Source organism: Rousettus aegyptiacus, unplaced genomic scaffold, assembly GCF_014176215.1.
Source record: "Rousettus aegyptiacus isolate mRouAeg1 unplaced genomic scaffold, mRouAeg1.p scaffold_m13_p_1, whole genome shotgun sequence".
NCBI lineage: Eukaryota > Metazoa > Chordata > Mammalia > Chiroptera > Pteropodidae > Rousettus > Rousettus aegyptiacus.
In genome coordinates this window covers 14,452,655-14,475,582 of record NW_023416284.1, presented here as the reverse complement: position 1 = coordinate 14,475,582, position 22,928 = coordinate 14,452,655, and the positions used below count along the sequence as shown (strand labels likewise).

The window sequence follows — 22,928 nt, the reverse complement described above, 5'->3', positions numbered from 1 at the left end:
GTATCATTGGCTTTTGGCAAGGGCTTCCCCGTGCCGGGGAATTAACGTTGACTCTTTCAGTCCTGGAAATGGATGTTATTGCTTATCCTAGCTTCACAGATGTGGAAACTGATGGGCAGAATGCTTAGGTGGTTTTCCGAGTAAACGGTGGCGCTGGGTTTCGAATCCATCTCGTTTGGGGGAGCTGGTGGAGAAATGCGTGCGCAATGATAAGGCCCTGGAGAGCAGGGAGCACAACGTTATCACTGCCTCACATGTGCACGCTTAGGCGCTTAGAGCTCATAAACCCACTTTTGAAACCACTTTCTTCACAGTGGGCCTAGCGGTCGAGAGCTGGGCTTTATGGACGGCCGGATCTGAAGACAAGTCCTGGGTCTGCTACTGACGGTATGACACTCGTTTTCTCCATCCTGAGACTGCCTTTCCTCGTCTGTAAAGTGGGAATGATAATATGTTTCATAGGATCGCAGTGAGTATTAAATGAAATAAGGCACTTAAAGAACAGCACAATGGCTGACATATGGTAAGAATTAAATAGTTGAGCCAGATCTTGATTCAAATCCAAGCACTGCCACTTACTAGCTGTGTGGCCTTGGACAAGTGACTTAACCTCTCTGAGTCTCAGTTTACTCCCTATAAAGTACAAGGATTGGCCTAGATGACCTTTAAGTCCCCTTCCTGTGTGATAATTAAGAGCAGTTTTTTCAAATGGCTGGTTGCGACCCATTAATGGGGTCTTAAAATCCACTCAGAGGATTGTGACCAGCATTCAAAAAATAAAACAATATAATAAAAAAATTAAGAATGTATCACACATTTTAAGTCTTGGGTTTGTGTACTCAGGTGCACTGTTAAAATGTTTTCATATTATGGGTTGAGTTTAAAAGAATTGAGAGCCACTATTTAGAGTTGAAATTATTTTGGTTTCAGGATAGACTGTGTTCTTACTCCTTGGTGGGAAGGAGAAAAGATAGAGGCTGTAAAGGGAGCTATGGGATATTCTGGATAGCCCCTGCCCTTCACTTCTGGCTCTGGAGCATCCAGGCAAGACTGGGGGCTGGCGAAATACAAACCAAAATGTCCAAATATCCAAATACAAACCAAAATATCCAAATGTTCAAGTTTCATTCAGAAATATTTTGATGTTCTAGTTCAATTCTTTGTGAAACAGGCAAGCTTGGTTCTAGTTCAGAATAGTTCAATGCCATGCTTTCGCATCACAGTCTCAGGCCAAGGGCCTGGCACATGGTAGAAGCTTAGTATATGTTTAATTGAATGATATACTCAATAGCCTTTCTTTGAAAGATAATGTCCCAATGCAGGACTAACACAGGCCTTACTCATGACGTTTGCTCACTTTTGGCTTTTTTCCAGTCATTTTCATCATTGTCATTCTTTACTGATTTATTGAGCACTATGTGCCAGTCATTGTGTTCAGTACATTATGTAGTTCATTTCAATTATTTGTCACGTGAACTTTAAGATAGTGTTACCTAATGTCACCTCCAATTTGAAGATGAGGAAAACTGAGGCTGCAACACGTGAATTAACTTGCTCAAATCAGATAAAGTTAGGAAGTAACCAGGCTTTGAGCATATCCTATAATTTCCTGAAATAAAAGGTGCATATGAAGTAAATGTGTTGTATCAATTAGCTTATGCTGTGTAACAAATCGCCCCCAAAGTTAAAAGCTTTATACAACAAGCATTTATTATTTCTCATGATTCTGTAGATTTCCTGGAAAGATTTTCCGGGCCAGTTGGCTTGAGCTAGATAGTTTGGAATGGCCTCACTCACATGTCTAGTTGATATTGGCTGTCAGCTAAGGTGATGGGCCACATGTCTCCAGCAGGCTACCTGACTTAGTCACATGGTGGCAGTTGCAGAGTTCGAGGAGCAAGAGAAGGAAGACCCAATTGCACAAGCACTTTTTAACTTTCAGCTTCTGTAAGTTTTGCTAATGCCCCTTAAGCCAAAACAAGTTTCATTGGCCAAATTCAAATTCAAGGGTAGAGAAATAAACTTCACCTTTTGATTGGAAGAACTGCAAAACATTATGGCTCTTTCCTCTCCCAAAACATACCTGTATTAGTTATCTTTTGTTGTATAAGAAATTACTCCCCAAGCTTAATGGCTTAAAACAACATTTATCTCACAATTTCTGGCTTAGCTGGGTTCTGGTTCAGCTTTCTCATGAGCCTGAAGTCTTCTGAAAGCTTGACTTGGGCTGGGAGATCTGCTTTCAAGAGGGTGCACTCATGTGGCTGGCAAGTCATTGTGGACTGTTGGCAGGAGGCCTCTATTCCTTGCCATATCAACCTTTCCATAGGAGTGTCCTTATGACATGATGGCTTTCACCAGAGCAAGTGGTCCAAGACAGAACATGATAGAAACCACGATGTCTTTTACTACCTAGCCTTAGAAGTCACATACTGTCTATTCTGCCATATCCCATGATCCCATAGGTCATCCATATTCAAGATGTGAGGGGATGATGTAAAGGTGCAAGTATCATTAGAGGCCACCTTAGAGGTGGCTACTACACTGCCACACTACCATACATGTTAAGTGACCACCGAAAATGTCTTTATTCTTCTCTTATATTTATTTGATAATTTGGCTGAGGATTGAATTCTCTCAGATTTTGACGATACTGCTGTTTTCTTCTAGCTTTGAGAAGTACAATGTCATTTAGATTCCTGATTCTTTGTCTGAGTTTCCCCACACTCCCTTTCTGGAAGCTTTTAAGATCTTCTCTAGGTCCCTAATATTCTGAAATGTGATGATATTGTGGCTCTTTAGTTATTCATTATGCTGGATACCTGAAGGGCCCTTTCAATTTAGAAACCCTATAACAGAATGTGAGCATACAGGTCAGGCCATCTGCATGCATGTGCACAAGGCCCCTTGCAGGGAGACATATTTAGGGGTATGAAGAGAAGGGAAGTAGGGCTAGAGTCCTATTCTCCCCACTTCTACCACCTTCTAGTGCGGAGTTTCAAGAGACTCAGAAATTTGAATGTGGCCTTCCGGGTCATTGTGAAAGTTTGTTTGTCAAAGTACCAGAATAAGCTGTATTTTGTTTTAACATTTTATTAGTTCCGTTTACAACTTTTTAAGTACGCTTCCATTTGTACTCTTGCTCCAGTGCCGCAAATATTAGGTACGGCCTGCTGGGCAAGTTGCTTAGCTTCTCTAAGCCTCAGATTTCTCGTATATAAAATGGGAATAATGAGACTACCTATTTTGTAGGCTTTTATGATGAGGGTAATATGAGATAATGTATGAATATGCTTGGAATGTCTGTCCCAAAGGTGGTTAATTAGTGTCTATTACTATTGCCAACAGCAAGACTTTCAGCTCAGCGCCTCTGTCTGGTCAGATGGGAAACTGCAATTGCTTAGGAGGCTGGATTTGGAATAAACCAGCCTTTACCAGGTAGCTTTGATTTGGGAATAATGTCTTTTGCTTCTGCTTACTCTGCCTGTCCTTTCTCTTGCAGTCCTATGTCGCAGGGATGTTTAAGGACAAATGGAAATTCTTACTGACTTCTAGGACTATCTGGGGCAGGTAGGAAAAGCTTCCGACATTTTTTTCTTTCTCCTACTCCCCAGCTCTATCTGCAAACTTTCGGTAGCTCAAGAACTGATGAATTTTATCCATTTTCCCTTATCTCCTGTCTCATTTAGGCTGAGAGAAACTGTTTCTGTTACTTTTGAATACTTCTTTATGGCAAACTGAGAGTATAGTAGTAGTGATAGCTAATAATAATTTGCCAAGCACTATCTCAAGGGCTTTACTTCTGTTTTTTAACCTTTATAATTACTGGTGTCCTATTATTATCTTCATTTTATAGATGAGACAAGTGGGGCACAGAGTGGCTAAGTAAATTTCCCAAGTTCACACAGCTGGTTAGTAGTGGAACTAGAGTTTGAACCCAGGAAGTGGGCCTCCAGAGTCTGTGCTCTTAACTACATTGAGTCTTCTCCCAATATTAACATTTATTGAATGCTTACTATGTGCCAAGCTGAGATCCCAGAGCTCAGGCTCTTAACTACCATGCTGAACTTACCAGCCAGGTTACCTTGGACAAGTCATTTTCTACAGAGTTTCAGTTATAACAACAATCCTTTATTAAATGCCCATTCCATGTTGGATACTTCACCGAATTCATCATTGACATTTTGGCTAACATGTCCTGAGCTCTTTTTATGTGCCAGGCACTATGCTAAGCACTTTACATGTTTTATTAAGTCATTATATGAGAGCTCTGCAAGGCGAAGAAACCGAGACACTGAGAATTTTTAAGTCACTTGCTCAAGGGTGCCCATCTAGGAAGTACAGGATTTGAGGCTGGGTAGCTTTGTGGATTACCTGAGGCTTTGATGCTGTTAGCAAATATTTCCAGTTTTCTGTGTTCAGGCCTATGGATGAATCATACATCCCTGTTCCTTTGAAATTAGGTGCAGCCAATGAAATATAATGGAAATGATGGATGTCACTTTTGGACATAGCTTAGCAGCCAGAGCAATATTCATTTGTCTCGAAAAGCTTAGAAGCATGGGGATGGTTCCTCCCTTAGCCTGGATCCCTGCGTGAAGATGACACAAAGCAGAGCCCCATCATGAGTGAGAAACAAACATTGTTTCAAGCCACTGAGATTTGGCAGCTGTTACTAGAACATAACCAAGTTCTAGTAACAAGGGTTCCTCAGCTTCAGCACTATTGACATTTTGGGCCAGATAATTCTTTGCTGTGGTGGAATGTTTAACATTTTTGCCAAGTGTCTTGCTGGGGACAAAATCACCTCCAGTTGAGAATTACCACCCTAGTATATCCTAATTAGTCTGATTATCCTGACAATCCTAAATAAACCCCTTTTAGGCATGACTTCTTCGTTTTAATATGCTGTTAGGTTCTGCTAATATTTAGGATAGTCACATAAATATTCATAAATAAGATTGGTCCTTTGTTTTGTTTTTGTTTTTGTTTGGTGTAATCTTTATCCAGTTTCCATATCAGTATTATACTAGCTTCAATAGTACTTTTCCTTCTTTTTTTTGGCTTTGGAATAGTTATGTGGCATAGGTATTACACGATCGTTAAGGCTGAAAGAATGTCCCCCATGAAACTATCTGGGGCCTGGGACTTTTTTACAAGGGAGGCTCTCCAATTACTTTATTTGTTTTATGGTAATTAGTCTATTTAGACTTGCCACCTTTATAGGAGTCAATTTTGCTAAGTTGTACTTTTCCGGAAAATTATCCACTTTATATAGGTTTTATGATATATTGCATATAGTTGTGGCACAGGATTTTTAAAAACTGGGACATTTTACGAAGAAGTCTAGATTTCTGTCTTTTCTTTAAAACTCAGTACGTCAGTATGGTAGCACTGGGCCCTGCCTTCCACCCGGAAACAATCAAGTGCAGCTGTGTAAATAGCTCTCCTTTTCCTTGTTTCCCACCCCTCTTACACCAAACTCCTGGTGTTTGAGTTTGTAACCCTCGAGATAAGAAATTACGTAGAGTCTGCCCTTTTGGTGGTCGTTAGGGACTATAGTGTAAGGGGACCGATAGAATAGCTAGGTGCCCAAAAAATAAATAAGTTGAACTAGCGCTGTCAGGGGCAGTAGGGGCTAAGATTAGCTAAGATTTCAGTTATCCAGAAGGAATCGCTTATCTCCAAATAGTTCTTAGCTTGTTACCCTAAAACTCTGATTCCCATCAATAGGAAACAAAACTTTTCCTTTCATTCCACACTTAGAGGAAATGAAAGAATGACACCAAAATTTATTGAACTCCCCTTCTCACTGAATCCTTACAAGAATTCCTGTGGGGTGCCATTATTACTATCGTACAGTTGAGGGGACTGAGGCTCAGAGAAGTTGTCACAAAGCTAGAATGGTGGAGTCAGGATTTGAACCTGGATCTGATTCATTCCAAAGCTCATGCATTGTTTTTCCACTACACTTGGCATTCCCAAACGAGGCTGCTCATCAAACTCACTGGAAGAGGCCTATAAAAAAGTACATATTTCCAGATCCTACCTCTGACCTATTCGCACAGATTTTTGCAGTGGGGCCTAGAAATCTATACTTTAAACCATGATTTTTGTACAGGTGTTTGATTAATGTCTCCCTCCTAAATGAAAGCTCCCTGAAGACAGGGGCCATGTCTGTCTTATTCAGTGACAAGAGTGAGGACAACACAAATATTTGCTGTGTGACTGAATGCACAAGCTTCCCAGCCCTGACCAATAGGCCAACTGTGAAGAGCTTTTAAACTATTTGTGGCAAATCCTCCAGAACACTTCTCAAACTTTAATGTACATTTTAAGAATTACTTGGGTTGCCTTTTATTTTTTTTAATTCATATTATGAGGCCCCAACCCCAAAGATTCTATGCTTGAGAAACAGGTATAGAAAACTATGTAAAGTTTTGATAGCTTGAACCTTCCTCAGCAGCTTTTGAAGAGAGATGAGACAGTAGGCATTACACAGAGAGAAGTCTGGGGGCTTCTGAAGACAAAGTTCCTATTTCACTATTTAGCCAGTAACTAGGGAGAGACTTAAGTGTACATGGAATGCAAGTGGAAAAACCTTAAGGAAGAGGCATCTGTCAAAGTGATAAGCCAGGTAGATGATTCTTCTGGGCATCAGTTATATACAGCAGAGAAAAAAAGTCATTCTTAGAAATGATTATGGCCTCGGCCCGGGCATCTTTTTGCATTGCAGTCAGCTTTGCTGCAGAAACCGAACATTGGGTATGTGCGTTTGTGTATGAAATGGTTAAATGTGACTGAGAATGTGCTTGGGAGTCAGGCCAATACACAGCACCACTGCTCACTGATGACCTTGGGCAAGTTCTTAATTTCTCCATGCTTCAGTTTTCTCATTTTTAAAATGGGGCTCTTACTACCTACCTTGTAGGATCATTGTGATAACCAAGACAATGTATATGAGACAGTGGTTCCTAGCACGTAGCAGGTGCATAACCAGTGGGATCAGTTACTGTTACCTGACTGTAAGCACCAGACTTGACTGTTACTCTGTATTCCATGGTCTAATGCAGGTCCTGGCTCAGCAAATGTAGAGTTAATGAATAAGGGACAAAGGGTTACCTTACAAATTCTGGATAAAGTCATCCATCAGATACCACATTCCATAATTACCTTCAGTGCATACTGATATCTAACAGTGAAAATTAGATCCAGTAAAGAACTGGGAAAAATAAGGCCAGCCCATACACCAAGAATGCCCTTTTTAAGAGAGAAGAGATAATACAACTGTGTTGCTATGAGATGTTGTAGGTTTGGTGTAAGATCCAGCCCACTCAATATGTGCAGGAGCTAAAACCAAGCCTTTGGCTCTATTAGCAAATGCTGAAATTCCAGCATCTCAGCCAATGCCAACACAGCAGGTTCTCATTAATTCCCTGTTGACTCACCTTTCTGCATTAGTGTTCATTATGCTCTCATTAAGAAACCAGTGTAAGACTGAGGAGACCTACCTGTGTCTTTCACAACTCCCAAGAAGTGACTGAATGGTGGAGTGGCACACACTTTGCAAAGAATGTGTTTCCAACCCTTTCCTTTGCTACTTACTAGCTATGTGGCTTTGGCTGTGTTATTTCACCCCTCTGAGCCACAGCTTCTAACTGTAAAATGGAGTCAATAACTCAGTCCCAGGGTTCCAAGTATAACAAAGGACAGTGCCTGGTCCCTACGAGGTGCTCATTTTTTATGAGTTCCTCCCTTTGCTCGCAGGGCTCTTTCCCCTTTCCCAATCCTGCCATTGCTACAGACAAAAATCCAACATCCTTTATGGCCCAGCCCAAGGATGAAGATCTCTGCCTCACAGCCCACAAACCAGACACTTTGTTACCAACTTCCATCCTCTGACACAATAAGAGAGAAAGGAAGAAAGACAACAGTAAATGAGATTTTTTGTTTTTTTATTTAGACATGGAATTTTTCTTCCTTTTCATATAACTTATCTAATTAAAATATTCATCTTGGTAGTTACCACAAAAAAGTAACATAGAAAATTGTATTTACATTTTGGGACCAAAATACAAATGAAGAGCAGGATGATACCTTGCTCCTTTCCCTCCCGCCTCCTGGAAAGAAAAAGCCCCAAAGAAACTGCTCATTACACCAACAATCACAAACGGTTAATTTGTAACTTGGTGATTTGTATGTAGTGTAGCACAGAAAATAAAATTGCACAAGTTTTCACAAATGAGACCAAAGGTTCGACATCATCCTGTGTCTGCTCTGCAGCCGTCTCAATAACCCAGGTGAGAAGGTCATTTAGAAATCTGGTTTTTCCTCTTCCCTCCTTACTCTTCTCACCAAGTCACATCCCTGATGCAGACACTCTTGGAGGGGGAGAGGGGAAAGATCTGGCTCTATGCAAACAGGGGTGATCAAAAATCGTTATGGTAGTGATGTTGGGATGAACATATATATGTCTTTTTATTCCCTCCCTGCCCTGCCTAAAGACACCTAATAAAGGAAGTTAAATCATACACATCTAAATCTGAAATATGAAAAACTGGTTTCAATGACAAAGACTTGAACACACAGCTAAGAGACAAATTCAAGGTCGTGGATACCTCGAGGAAGCTATTCTAGGCAACAGATACCTGGCACCTGACCCAGATGCTCATTTGGTTTTAGGTAAGAGGCTTCCTAATATCAGGTTTGCCGAGCACGGTAGGGGAAAGGGGTGGAATGGTAATACAAACAATCAAGAGAAATAACACTTAACCCAATTTAAAAATACACCAAATTAAAACACAGCAATACTTATGTCCCGTTGCAAAGCAACACTCACTGAACAATGCAGCTCTTGCTGCACAGATTTCCTGCGCTGCTGTGGAATCTTTAAAGTTAGTCTAACTGAGGTCTCCAGGCTGGTTAAAAACTGTGGGCTCCAGTTCTGGGCTTTGAGCACATAGAGGGGACTGACTGCCAAGCTCCTCAGGCTGACACACTGATCACGCCCTCAGGTTTCTTGAGGACGGGCACCTCAAATTTACAGCTTCCACCTCGGTCACCACCAAGTGGGTTCCTACTACATCAGTGCTCTCCAGCAGCCAAGGGCACTGACACTGTCTTCCTAGTTCTGAGCTTGTTCCTGTGTCAATGCGAAAGCGAGATCCTCCCTTCCCAAACCAGATGGGTGCCCTTGCGGCTCCCCCCATCTGATGCCTTGGCTCAGACACTTTTGCTAAGTTGGCCCTTCCCTTCAAATTCTGTCCTAAACACTCAAAAAAGCTTTAGCTGCAGAATTCTCTATAAAACAGCAAACTGTTGTGCTCTTCCAATCTCATGATCTTACTTTTTAAATAAAGCAAAAACAAAACCAATTTCCAACTTTTAAAACCATTCACTTCTAGTAGTAATTCATAGAGATCAAGAGATTAAAGTGCTGGCTTTTAAAACTCTAATGTTGTATTGGGGTGGGGGGGGCGGGGTGCTACAAAAGCCCTGTCACGTATATGTCTTTCCCCCATGCTAGTAGAAGAAAAAACAGGGGAGGGGAAAAAACCCTAAAGTTATGAATCAGAAACTGGAAATTATAAAAATGCTGGGCTTCTGTGCAAATAGATTCCCAAGGCTCTATGTCTTCTAGTGAGCCTCAAAAAAAAAAAAAAAAAAAAAAAAAGTAGGAACTGGCAAAAAGGATGGGGGAAAGACTCCAGATCTTTACAAATAACCCTCCTTAATAAATACTATTTAATGAGTAAGAAGAGATGCACCTGCGTAGGAACTCAAAGCAACACTGAGCAGGGCCTCAGAGGTGAGGGGTCCAACCCAAACACTTCCTGTCTGCACGTGGAGGCTCCCCTCTAGGAGAGGCAGCCCAGGACCCACGCCTTGCCCTGTGTGGAACAGGCAGCACACAGGCCCTGGGGATGCCCAGTCCTTCCGCTGGACCGGAATCCACTCAGGAGAGTCGAACTGGGGTGGGAGAATGGCTTTCACCAGGCTTTTGTCTAGCTTTAATAAAGGACCCTGAAAATTAAAAGCTAAGTGTGTGGAAGAGGACAAAAAACAAAAGCAGAAAAACCTGGGGGTAATATAAATACAATCTGGGGGCAATATTTATTAATTAAAACTATGTCTTATAGTTTACAAAGAAGCTAATTAACAACAAAAGTATAATTGACCTTAAAATCCTCAGTGCGACTGAGGCTTCACATCTTCTTCAGAATTCTGAAGTGTTCTCCAGGCAGGGAGGCAGTGGCTGCGGCACAGGGGCCCGCAGGTGCAACACCTGCAAACCGTGCACATTCGGAGACCAGAGCTTCCACGAGCAAAAGACTCTCGTCTCCTTTGGAAGTTCCATTCCCCAATCCCCACTGTCTTTGTATTCCTCACCCCCAAACTCCATCTCCAAGGCAAGTCCTCAGTTTATCGTCGCGAGAATCTGTTCTTAAAAGCTTTAATTGTCTTTGCCATCATTGGGGCAATTTCTGTGAAAAGAGAAATGAGGCCATTGTTTCAGATCCATAGCAGTTTAGACATTTACCACCAGGGGTATACAATCAAACCCAAAGTCTTGGCCTCTGCACCACCCCTTAAATGGATGCAGGTAGTAGCTGTCAGCTAACACCACAATAAAGCAGCAGCACACAGCTAACATTTGCTGAGCACCTGCCAGGCCCAGAACCATCTCTAACAACCTCACCAAGACGCAGACTGGCCAACCTGCCCCTGGTTGAACAGTCAGTCGCAGAACTGGAATTCAGTTCAGACTCTAATGGCCACACAGAGCCAGAATATAATTCTGCTTCACCAACTTCCAAACTGGCAAAATCACTCCCTTCCCACCCCCATCTGTCCAGCGTGGCAACAGGTCTAAGAGGACCTGAATGCACATACCACCTAAGGAAGGCTAGCCTGCTCTCTCAACTGGTTAACCTGAGCACAGCCAAAGCTTAGGCCAGGACTCCCACCCTCCCGGGGCACCTGAAATGAATACTGAATGATGGACACCTTAGAATACTGGGGATAGTGCCAAAATGGATGTTCACTAAAATTATCATTTAAAAAATAAACATGCATATGAACAAGCAGGAGAAAGGAGGCACTGACATTTGGACAAGCTATGAGCAAGGCATCATACATGTGCTACCTCCAATATACAAAATGTGATGTGGTAATGACGTTATAGGGGTACAAATGCTAGTTTTGAAATCCGAGCAGGAACCCCAAGTTACTCACTCTTCACAGCTGGCTTCCTAGGGTCATAGGAAACAGTGCTGCTGACCACAGGTGCCAAGTGGGCACTGCTGGTGCTCGGGCCATCATATGCCAGCTCCTCGGGGCTGGCATTAAAGCTATTGCTGCTGCCACTGCTGGAGGGAGCATGGCTGCTTCCTGTGGAGTATGGGGCTGGCTTAATCCTGTATCACAGAACAAAGCCGGTTAGTCACAGCATGAGAAAGCTGCCCTTAGCACCAACAGCCTGAAGCTGGCCTTGCTGAGGTAGGCTCAGTTTCGTGGCTTTGACCAGTGAAACTCAGCACTCTAGATTCTGGTGATGGCTCTGAGATGACAGCTTCAGCATTTCAGAATGAATGATGATCTCAACTTCTCATTAATGTTTATGTGTAAATCTGCATTGCGAAAATGCCAATGTGACTTAGATTAAATTAGGCATCATACTAAACCCATTTTTGCTTAAATGAGGAAAGGGAAAGTATAAGTGAATGTTTCCCAGAAGCCAGGCCCTGCACTCCATTTAATCTTGATCCTTCTGAGAGGCAAGAATAATTAGCCAGCCCACACTGCAGTCAAGGAAGCTGAGGTTCAGAGAGGTCAAGTGCCAAGCTGGTCAGGGTCAGCTTCCAGAACCCACCCTGCATCTCTGTGCTTTCACCCCCCAAATGAATTGCTTCCTGTCCCTAGGCTGCCTTTTCAGGGTGAATGACAAGCACTTGGACCCTTCCCTGAGCATATAGAAACCACAGAGAAGCAGAGATTGTACTTGATTTTCTCGGACACTGCTGCTCCTCCTGTTCCAAACTTCTCCTGTCTTCTTCGAACATCACGAGGTGGCTTGGCCACCGAGTTGACAAAGGCCATCTTTGCTTGTCGGCCTGTGAAAAAATATGCCTTCTTGAGCAGAGATGCTGTTTTTTAATACTCTACACTATTAAGAAATAAAGGCTCAAGTGCCCCTAAAGTTCATCAACCATGAAAAACCCCCTCTGTAGGGTAGCATTAGCAGGGGCAGAAGAAACCACCATTCCTGCCCCACTTATGCAAATTCAAGAGACTTAGGAGCCAGAGGCCCTACATCAGCCAAGCCCACCACAGCCCTGCTGTCAGCTAGGGCACAGGGTTCACTGTTCTGCCAGGCCCCATCCCGTCGGCACCCCCACCCACCTTTGGGCTTATTGGCATGTGCAGATCGGATATTCTTTGTCAGTACTCGCAGCCGCTGCTCTCGGGCATCCTGAAGCCGAAGGTACATCTCCCTCCATGACTCATACTCTTCTGGCCTTTCTTCCTTAAAGTCTCGGTGACAGTGAACTTTCCACAATTGATCTGTTTCTTCAATTAATACCTAAAACCAGAACCAGGACATCATTTACATGCAAGCGCTCTTACATATCTCTTTTCCACCCTTAATTACGTTTCCTAATGATTTTTTGATCTGCATAGTAGTAGCATATTAAAATACCCTAGTTCTAGAAAAAAAACTAAATCGCTAAATTAAAAGAAGTATAAGGCACTGTGCTAGCTGCTTTTGCGGGGTTGTGGGGCTAGGACACAAAACAATACAAAATTAGTTTAGGATCAGTATTTTCCTTTAGAAAAATTGGTAAAGGATAGAACCAAGATGAAGTCAAATCTGGGCATTTCCCAAGCACTGAACTGTAATGGCAAGCAGGCCACCTAAGAGGGATGTTATAACCTCAGAATGGGAAACAGCTAATGGAATCAAATGAGTACATCCCAGCATTACAAGAAGGATTTTTGAATAGATCTGAATATCTCTAGGAAAAACCTAGTCATCTGTGCCCTTTTAAAAATTCACCAGACACCTGAGTATCAACACAAAGCCCTGTCCCCACCCTGGGTCCCGGAGGGCTGTGCTGCCAGAATCCCCCCTTAATTTCTGTGACTAGGCAAGCTCAAGGGAGATGAGGAAAGCGTTTTCTCACTCCCTTTGAATCCCACCTTGATTCTACCCCAGAGACCCACTTAAGCCTCTAGAGGCAGGTACTAAAAATATCATTTAACCCATTTCCCTTCTGCCCTGAGAATGCTCACCAGTGGCACTTGTGGCTGCAGCGTTTACCTCCAGATAACTCACAGATTAGTCCTAACCACACCCCCAAAACCTGCCATGAAATATCTCACTTTTATTATTATTTTCACATCGCTCTAGGATATCGATCGTCTTTGGAAATATATGACATCATTCTATTTATTCTGTTTTTAGTAGTGGTGTTTCCACTTACAAAATACAGTAATTCTCAATTGCTGAAAATGTCAAATCCTAGAAAACGTAGCATTCCTATGCATGATGTTTACATCGTTCTTGAACAGTTGTTAGCCAAAGATTCATTTGATGAATCCAGTTTACGTACACATTTCTGTTATACAGGATTAGAGACAAGTTCTGTGTAGAAATAACTGTAAGAACAGTTTTTATAATTTATTTTCACAGTGAAAACCAGTCAGATTTGCTTGAGCCTCGAAGAGTGTGTTTATATAAAATTAATGCTGGCAGCAAGCTGCACTTTTTTTTCTAAAAAGGAAATGGGTTAAAGGTCCGCGGGCAAACCAAATATGTCCAGAACAGTAATCTGACCACTGGCTTGTCCTTCAGCTATAGCAAATTCACAAAGACAAAGCTATTTCTGAAGACAGAAGCCAGAAAACTGCTCTCTTTCCACCCAAACAGGATACTCACGTGGTTGTATTCCTCTATACGATACAGCTGTTCAGGTGTACACCTCTCCAAAACAGGTTCAAGAACAGAATAAGGGACACCTCCCACTTCGAAGATTGCTGCAGAGATCAAAGGTGAAAGCACTGAGTAGCAGCCAAGCCACTCAGTGGTAAGATCCCAGTGCCACAACATGCCTGAGAGCAAGAGAGAAGCATGTGACTTACAGTCGATGTTGTTTTTAAGTACCCGGATGCACTGCTGGTGCAAGGTCATCATTTTGGGAAGATAGGCACACTTGGAACCAGAATACACCTGCATCTTAGAATTCATTCTTCGTCCAGTGAATCCAGCTTCTTCCTCTTCCTGGGGTGAAGAGTGTGCTATAGTATAGGAAAAACAGGAATGTAAGTAAAAACTCCTTCCATCCCATTCCACATCCTCCCGGTTTCCTTTCTCAAGGCAACCAGTTACCAGTTTTTGCAAAAATAAGCAACTATGTATTTTATTTCTTCTTAACCAATTAATAACATACTATCATTTTTTCCCTTCATTTACCACATTTTAGGAATCATGCCATGTCAGTACACAGACTTCCCACATTTTTTACAGTTGCATAGGATGCCACTGTGTGGATGAACCATGATTTAGCTGTTGATCTCTTGCTGAGGAACACCTGATTTTAAATTCTTTTGCTATGAAATATATTGCTAATATTTTGCTATGAAATATAAACCAGCATTATCACTTTTAATCCAAACAGGCAGATACCATTATTATTTTCATTTATAGAATGTGAAACTGATGTCCAAGGAAATTATTACCCACGTTCATATAACTTGTCGAAGCCAGAGCTGGATTCAGACTCATAACATCAAACTTCAGAGCCTAAGTAATTGGGAAATGCACCAAAATCTGATGACAGAGCATGAATCAATTTTTTAAATCCTTTTTTCCATTTAAAAAGACAGAGATAGAAAAATTACCTTTTCTCTTTGGTTGGAAGGAGGATATCAATTCAAGGGAAGGAAGTGGCCGATAATTGGCCTGTATCATAGGTAATGGGAGGTCTGGCAACACTGGCAATGCATCAGTGGGGACCTGCAGAGAAGAGACTAGTGACTGGAGAGCCCTCTTCTGCAAGCACAGCCTCCCTTCCTACAGTCCATTCCCAGCAGTGCCGACTAGACAGATAATGTCACAGGCAAATCCGGGCTGGAGAAGGGGCAGCAGTCATGTCTGACACCTACAGCCTAAGTCAGGAAATACATATAGATGGGCCCAGCACAACGGGACACCTCAGCACATACTTTCCTTGGGTACTCCCCATCCTAGAGGAGCCCAAAGGAAACTACTTCAAACTGAAATTCAACAGGTCATATAAAAGCTAGTCAAGCAAAACAGCAGCAGGGTAAGTCCTGAGAGCTCAGCAGAGCCAGATGCTCTGAGCGGGAAGCCACCAAGGGGATGAAGGGGTTACCTACCTTTCTCGGCTTGGCTAAATCAGCTCCAGTGAGCTGAAGCTTCTCTGACTTGTTTTCGTTCACCTTAGGTAATTTCTGAACTGAATCCAAGTTTTTACTAGTGCTTTTCGAATCATTTTTTTTAAGTCCTTTCTCTCCAACAGTTGTGGCTGTTTTAACAATCTTTTTCTTTTTCTTCCGGGGCTGATCATAGCTGAGGTATGACTCAAAAGACATGGTGGGCTGCTCAAATTCATCATCCATATCTGTCTCCTCAACTTTTGGGAGGGAGCCCACTGACTTTCTATCTGAATGAGGAGTTTTCCCTTTTCCTTCCCGGGTCTTTAGGTTGTTGTTAGAAACCTTCTCTTTTGTCTTGGGAAGCAGGTCACCTGCCCCCTTTCCTATGTCTAAGCTGTCTAGACTTTGTTTGTTTTTGTCTGATTTGGTTTTCTCTGAGTTTTTGTGCTTTTGCTTTTTGAGGTGGTTGTCCGAAGCAACCTCCAAGGTGGATAAAAACTTCTTGGTGCTGCCCTCTCTTTCCTTCTCTTTCTTGACACCACTAGAGGGCAGTTTCTCCTTTGTGCCATCCCCGGAGAGGGGCCTCCGGTTTTCCTCTTTGGAGATGGCCTTATGGGGTTTCTCTCTGCTCAGGGATGACTTCTCATCTCCCCGGGCATCCACTGAGCGTTTTTCTTTATGGGAATATTTGTGCTCCTTGTTCTGACTCACAACCCCTTTCCCCTGGGGTTCACCCAGGTGTCGTTCCTGACTGACCCCCAGTCTGTCCTGAAAGGCATTACTGGGGCCTTTTCCAGCCTTCTGGTGTGAAACAAAGGGCTCATGGTCCTCCTCCAGGGATCTGTAATGGTCCACAGACATCTGATGAGGACTGGTAGATGATGGAGGGGACTGAACATGGCCGTAATCGGAAGATTCATGATCTGAAGAGTAAATCGGTGAAACTCTGTGGCCCCTCTTTCTCTCGTCTCTCCTCTCCTGACCGTGAGATGCTTTGTGAGGTCTCTCGAGCTCTGGGAGTTTTCTGTGTTTTTTCTGTCTGTGATCAGGACTATATGGTCGGCTACTGGAGGCTTTCCAGTTTTCGTGGTAGTCCCCCTCTATCTCCTCCTCCTTCTGAAGCGCATCCCGGGGGCGCTTTCGGGAACTGTTCTTCTCAAAGTCATGTTCATCAGGCTCAGTGTTTCTAAATAAAAGAAAAAGCAGAGAAAGCAGTTATAAATCTCAGTGTAATCCTTGTTTAGAGGATTGTTTTGTGAGTTCACGGAACCTGAACTCACAAAAGAGCTGAGGAGAATGCAGAGTCAGAAACGGGGTCTTGGGAAGAAGGTAAATGTGTTCTGCTCAAAGATGCTCGATTAAGTTTTAAAACTGGGAAAACTCAAATATTCGCTAAGTGGAAAATGACAAGTTTTATTACAAGATATGAAGATCAAACATCTTGCGGACATGAAAACACTTAATATTTCTTTTCATCACAGGGACATATTTGTTACTTTAAAAAAGGGGCTGATATGTATATATATATATATATATATATATATATATATATATATATAGTTTGTTCACAACTATATAAATTGCCTTTTTTAAAAAGGTTAGAAAGAAACATACCAAAATGTAGTATTAATACTTGCCTTTGGATGATAGAACCACAGAAATTTTGATCCTTATTTCTATTTTTAAATATTTTCTAATATTCAATAATGATCATGGATTATTTTTATAATTGAGGCAAAATAATTATTTTAAATAAGGCACAGAAGGTATAAAAACTCAAAATGCTTCCACCATGAAACTGAACAAACCTACAAAGTAATGTTCTTACCGTTCCACAGGAACTAGCTTCTTCCACTGGGCCACCAGATCCCTGGCAAAGTTTCCAACGTGCTCATGTTTTCGTAAGCTATTTACTGTTTTCCCAACCCCGGTCTCCTATAAATATGACAAAGTAATTACTGGAGGGTTGTGGAAAAAGGCTCACAATTTTCAAAGAAATCAGGCCAATACTTCCTTCCTAAACTATACCCTAAAGTCTCAGTACAAAATTAGTTTGTTTCTATACCCCGAACCTCTAATGGCACATAGCAGCAAAGCATACCAGATTCAGAAGAGGAAAACCCTGAACAAAAACACTTTCAGAACTTTAACAATAATAACCAGAGTGATTATGGTAGGTGTCAGACACTAAGCTAAGAGTATCTGAATCAATGCCTACAACTCAGAAACCTGCCCCATTTTACAAAGAATGAACAGCCAAAAGTCACAGTACTTGGATTTGAACCCAGGACTAGTTGATACAAAAGCCAATGTTCCTTTAATTTTTAGAAATAAAAGTTTTTGAGATAAAATCCACATCACATAAAATGTACCATTTTAATCATTTAAAAGTGTTCAATGGTTCATTACTGTGCAACCATCACCACTAAATCCAGAACATTTCCATCACCCTAGAAAGAAACCCTGTGCCCCCCAATTTCTCACCACCACCACCACCACCACCACCCTGACAACCGCTAATCAATCTACTTTCTGTCTATGGATCTGCCTATTCTGGACATTTCATATAAATGGTATCGTTCAATATATGGCCTTGTGTCTGGTTTCTTTCACTTCCGGAGCCCATGCTCTTTATCTTACTGCACAATCTCTCCCAGTGGGAAGGGGATTGGATATAGTTTTATATAATATCTAAAGTTACACAATTCTTACCGCAAGAATGTCTACAGTAATAGGTAAGGTTGAGAGTTTCTTCAAATATTTCAATAGCTGCAGAGAGAATAAAATAAAAATTAATTCCTATAAAATCATACTTATTCACTGGAACAAATAAAAACATCTGACAATATTAATAATACGCAGTGCTAAGTGTTATACAGTAATAAGTACAGTTCCTAGCCCTATTTTACACGTGTGAAAACAGGCCCAGAAAAGGTAAGTTATTTGCCCTTGGATGCAAGTAGGCTTGTGGCTTTAGAGTCCCTGCTTTCAATTAGTATGCCACATAAAGGGGAAATGAGACTTAAGAGAATCAAACCTACCAACTCTAAGACAAGTCATCAACTACTATCATTTTGCCCCAGTTTTGAGAGAGAATTTCTGAGAAAGGTACCAATTTTATGAAAATTACCCACAGACCTGGCACAGAGAAAAATAAAAAAGAGAAGAGGTCTCTACAGGAAAAGGGTATCATGTTTCCAGGAAGAGTCAGCAGTGTTTAACAGAATTGTTTTTTTGGAATCAGTGGGAAACCAAAACCAATTTCAACTTGCCAGAATCAGAGCATTGCCATTAATGGTGAACGAAAAGTGTCTGGGTAGATTAGAAAAGTGATCTGGGTTTGGCCACATTTCCTTTCTGTAGTCTCTGAAGCTTGGTCAAAATCAGGAGAGCACTGCTGTTAAGACAGAGTTCCGGAGTCAGAAAGTCTTCAGTCTGGCTCTGCCACCTCCTTGCCAGGTGATCTTGTGCAAGTCAGTAACCTCTTTGAACCTCATTTACTTCATCTGCAAAACAGGAACTGGATCCTGTTTCTACTTCACAAGCTGTGAGGATTCATGTGTAGCCTTAGCCACAGTGCCTAGAATGCTATAAAAGCTCAATAAATTTTATTATCAATCATTTCATTTACGAATGGATAGATTTTAAATGACTACCCTGGATCTTCAAACAGATATTCCCTAGCCATTTTCTACTTGTTCCATTTCTACCAAAAGTCACGACTGACCATGCCTTTCTCTAGGAAACGTTTCCGTGCTTACCATTCAAGGAGTACTGCAAAGCACACGTAGTTCAAGATATATAACTGAACTACCTTTACATTTAAATGTTAGATAACAAGATCTGTTTTTTTTTCCATAAGTAGCCCAGGGTATAATTAGTTATGTCACATTGCTATTATATAAAATAGCAAGTATGTTTTTCTGGTCATTCTACATCACTAATTACTGAATATGGTCAGTAGACAGAGCAAGTGGATCACAAGTGATAATACTGTTGACTAGGAATAAATGAGAAGTCAAGTGGTGTATCCAGGGAGTTTCACCTTCATAACTGATTGAAAAGTATCCTCCACTTCAAATGTGATCACCACCACCAACCAACTCAGGGGAAAATTTATGTGTATTTCTTGTCACCTAACTATGAGTACGAAGATTAATGCCAATTCCTTTTCTTAGAAGAAATTTTAAAATCATTGAAAAGGCTAAAAACAGGTTGTCTCCCCTAATGCCATTCCCTGGAAGGCATTTATATACCATCCACTTTGCTGGCTACTATTCTAAGTTCTCACATGTGTTACCTCATTTCATCCTCATCGACCATGTCTACAAAGTGGACATTATTCTCCCATTTTACAGATACTGAAACCAAGCTCAGTGAGGTTAGGTAACCTGCCTAGTGAGTTGTTATATCAAGTGTGTCTGCCACAGCGTATACTACAAAGTCAGGAGAAACATCCAACATTATAATCTTGTCCTCAGAAAACAGGAACAGAAAATAGAGCTGTAGCTCATGTGCCTCTTAGCACATCCCAAAGAAGGCAAAAGAGCTCCTCCACAGTGTTAAGCGTTGTTAAGACAGTTTAAAGTCCACAGTGTAAAGGTCACCATGGGGACAAAGGGTCCTCGGGACCTCTACGAAGCCGACATTAAGGACGGGGCCAGAAGTCACTGAGGGTGTGTTCATCTCAAAGCCTAGAACAGGAGGAATAAATGCTGCATTTCTTCCTTGCTTTGGATTAGTAGTGGGGCAACTTAATAACAGGCAAAACTAAAGCCCTGGAGATTTTCAAAATGACTTAGCCCAACGTAAGAGAAAAAGAGATTCAGAGCCCCTGTATTTTCAATGAGGTTCAAGAAAACAAAGCAATAACAAGGTAAAAGCACTTTGGGCATCCTCAGGTAGATGGAAACTTACTGTTACCAAACCAACAGACCAATTGTAGAGTTTGCGAGAACTGATAACAGGTCACTGAGAAATGTCAAATATTTGCACAGTACATGCTGAGGAATTTAAGTTGTCCTCTGCACGCACACTCCTTCAACCAAAAGAGCAAAAGATGTCCATAATGTTGACCCCCATTCTCCACGTGCCATGACACCGTGTTCTGGTTAGTTTCACATTCAAAATATAACACAGGACAGGTAACTTCAGCAGCCATGAAAATTGTTTCCAATTAAATAGTAGGAACTGAGTGACCCTGGTCTCTGCTCATACCTCTTTCCCAAGTAGGCCTCGATCACAGATGGACTTAAAGCAAAAACAAGTACAGTTAAATACCAAATGTTTTATACCAAAAATCCGTGAACATAGGTGTAGAATACACCCATTGGCTAATAATGGTTTGAAATCAAGATTCAGTTGCAAATTCAATACTGCTATGTAATCATCTGGCAATTTCAAGAACAACCTGTGGGAGCTTGTTGGGTTAACAGAGGGTTGAGGAGAAGGCCGGTGTGCCAGCTTGCAGTTTTTCCCCTGCAGCTAGCTCATTTCTGAATGCCAACGACTGTGCCCTTTGCAAAAATGATCTCCCAACATTTATTTTCTCATCGTCTTAATGCTCACTTCGTAACGCAAAGCCAGAAGTTCAGGGTGACTTTCTATCTGGGAAGAGAAAGCCCAAATACTCACAATAATCACTAACAGTTCAAGCAGGATGAGGAAGTCAAATAAACCTTTTCCTACTTTGAAATTTCATGCGTATCAACTACTAGAAAAGCTACTTCAAAATTTAAATTGTAGTGGAAGAATGACTATAGGTACTACATGGTGCATTATTTTTTAACCGTTTAGAAAGACCAAATTGGGGGTGGGTAGGTGTACATAACACTGTTTTAAGGTTTTAAAGATTAGTCACAAACCTAAACTGTTTATGAAAATGAACCAGTACTCAGAAGTAATGACCACTTATTAAACATCCATAAAGGGTTACCGTAAAAAGAAACTTGTAAATACGCCTGGCCACGAGGTACTGAAGCCGCAGTAGAAAATCTAACACAAAACAATTGAAAGCGTTTCAGTTTTAGGATAGAAAGCTAAACCGACTTCCTAAAGGAGTGGATCTTTGAGCTAGGTATGAATGAGAAGAATTAAAATGTAGCCTGATGGTGAGATGCCTTTAGAAATGGAAGGGAAAATATCTCACCTACGAAAAGCTGGGAACAAGGGGAATAAAATTGTGAAGAGTGGTGATTAATACCAACAGAGCACTTCCCATGAGCCTGGCGCTTAGGTCTTTTAATTTAGTCTTAGGAAGAAGTGGGCGAGGAACCAGGATCAGCAAAGAATGTCTCCAAACATCTATTTCTGGTAAATGGATTAGAACCCAAATCTCACCACCACTTTATCTGGACTGCTTCAAGCACTTGCTCTTCAAAAGGCACTCCAGGGAATCAGAGATCCAACTCTAAGAAACTGTAGACTCTAACTAGAATGCTGACAGAGACTGTCAAACACCTTGGGTGTCTTCATCGATGTATTTCAATTTTTAAAAATTCTAACATCCACCACTCTCTCAGACATCGATAAGGTGGATAACAAAAAGTCGGAGAGGCAGAAGAATGCACGTAACAGTTTTAAAAAAAGAAAAAGAAAGAAGAAAAAACTAGCTGAGTACAATTAAAAAATGGTTGCACATCCTTCGCTGAAAACCAGAAACGGTAGCTCTGACCCTTTCTATCAAGGCCAGAAGGAAATCTATCTTCAACTTCTAACCTTTTTTTCTTTTTTTCTTCCAATTACAACCTAAGTTTTAGGCGTCTAGACAGCGAGGTGACATGAGGTTTATTGTGTCTTGTTTTGAAAGGGAATTACTGAGAAAGCGAAAAGGTCCCACGTTCTAATGTCAAGCCGGAAAGCAATGAAAATGTCTCTTAGAGACGCAGGACCACACGCCAGGCTTAGACTCCATCCCGCACGGGCAGAAGCACCCCCCCGGCCCTGCGACCCGCCGTCGAGTCGGTGGGAAATGAGAAGCCCCGCGCAGGGGGGGACGGAGCGGGCGGGAGCCACCTCCGAGCGAGCTCCGCCGCGGGCGCCAGCGGGCCCGGGCGGCCGAGGCAGGCGCCGGGGGCCCGGCCGGCACGCGGCGCCCGCGCGGAGCGCAGCCCGGCCCGCGGGGACGCGGGGACGCGGGGCCCCGGCCGCCGCCGCCGCCGCCGCGCCGTGCCCCCCCGCGTGGGCCGCGGCCACGGGCCGCGAACTTCCCGACGCCGGCTGCGAGCGCGGCGGGGCCCGGCCCCGGGTCCGGGGCGGCCGCGCTCGGGCCGCCGACCGTTACCGGGCCGCGCCGCGCCCAACGCCCGCCCCGCCCCCCGCCCCCCGCCGCTCACCTTCTTCGGGTCCGGGTTCGCGGCCAGGCGCGCCTGCAGCTTCTCCACAACTTGGAGCGCCGACTCCGCCGCCATCGCTGTCACTGGCGCGGCCTCCTCGCCGGAACTGGGCTCGCGTCGCGTCCTCAGGCCGCGGCTCCGCCCTCGGTGCATCCCCGGCGGAGACGGAAGCGCGGCTGGCCCCTTCCGGGCCTC

General features: G+C 42.7%; 1 protein-coding gene and 1 long non-coding RNA gene across 2 annotated transcripts; one reads left to right on the top strand and one right to left on the bottom strand.

Annotated features, from left to right (window-relative positions):
* The first annotated feature begins 29 nt into the window (after nucleotides 1–29).
* Nucleotides 30–9,673, top strand: LOC118610045. The gene is made up of 2 exons (XR_004953729.1): nucleotides 30–128; nucleotides 315–9,673. It is a non-coding gene; the product is annotated as an uncharacterized LOC118610045 (long non-coding RNA).
* On the bottom strand, nucleotides 8,487–22,926 carry ELOA (elongin A). Its single transcript, XM_016126757.2, has 12 exons — nucleotides 22,734–22,926; nucleotides 18,112–18,168; nucleotides 17,228–17,334; nucleotides 15,400–16,585; nucleotides 14,902–15,016; nucleotides 14,143–14,298; nucleotides 13,940–14,037; nucleotides 12,403–12,583; nucleotides 12,002–12,113; nucleotides 11,236–11,417; nucleotides 9,054–10,484; nucleotides 8,487–8,984 (listed from the first exon to the last, which is right to left on the bottom strand). The coding sequence occupies exons 1-11, from the start codon at nucleotides 22,884–22,886 to the stop codon at nucleotides 10,423–10,425; spliced, it is 2,409 nt and encodes an 802-aa protein (XP_015982243.2). The 5' UTR covers nucleotides 22,887–22,926; the 3' UTR covers nucleotides 8,487–8,984; nucleotides 9,054–10,422.
* Nucleotides 22,927–22,928: the final 2 nt, after the last annotated feature.

What these genes read in the sequence shown, in the direction of transcription:
- ELOA (XM_016126757.2), bottom strand. Translation starts at nt 22,886, where the DNA reads ATGCACCGAGGGCGGAGCCGCGGCCTGAGGACGCGACGCGAGCCCAGT. An exon ending in CGAACCCGGACCCGAAGAAG is followed by an intron (nt 18,169 to 22,733) that starts GTGAGCGGCGGG and finishes TTCTCTCTGCAG; the next exon opens with CTATTGAAATATTTGAAGAA. An exon ending in ATTTAGCCAAGCCGAGAAAG is followed by an intron (nt 15,017 to 15,399) that starts GTAGGTAACCCC and finishes TCTTCTCTGCAG; the next exon opens with GTCCCCACTGATGCATTGCC.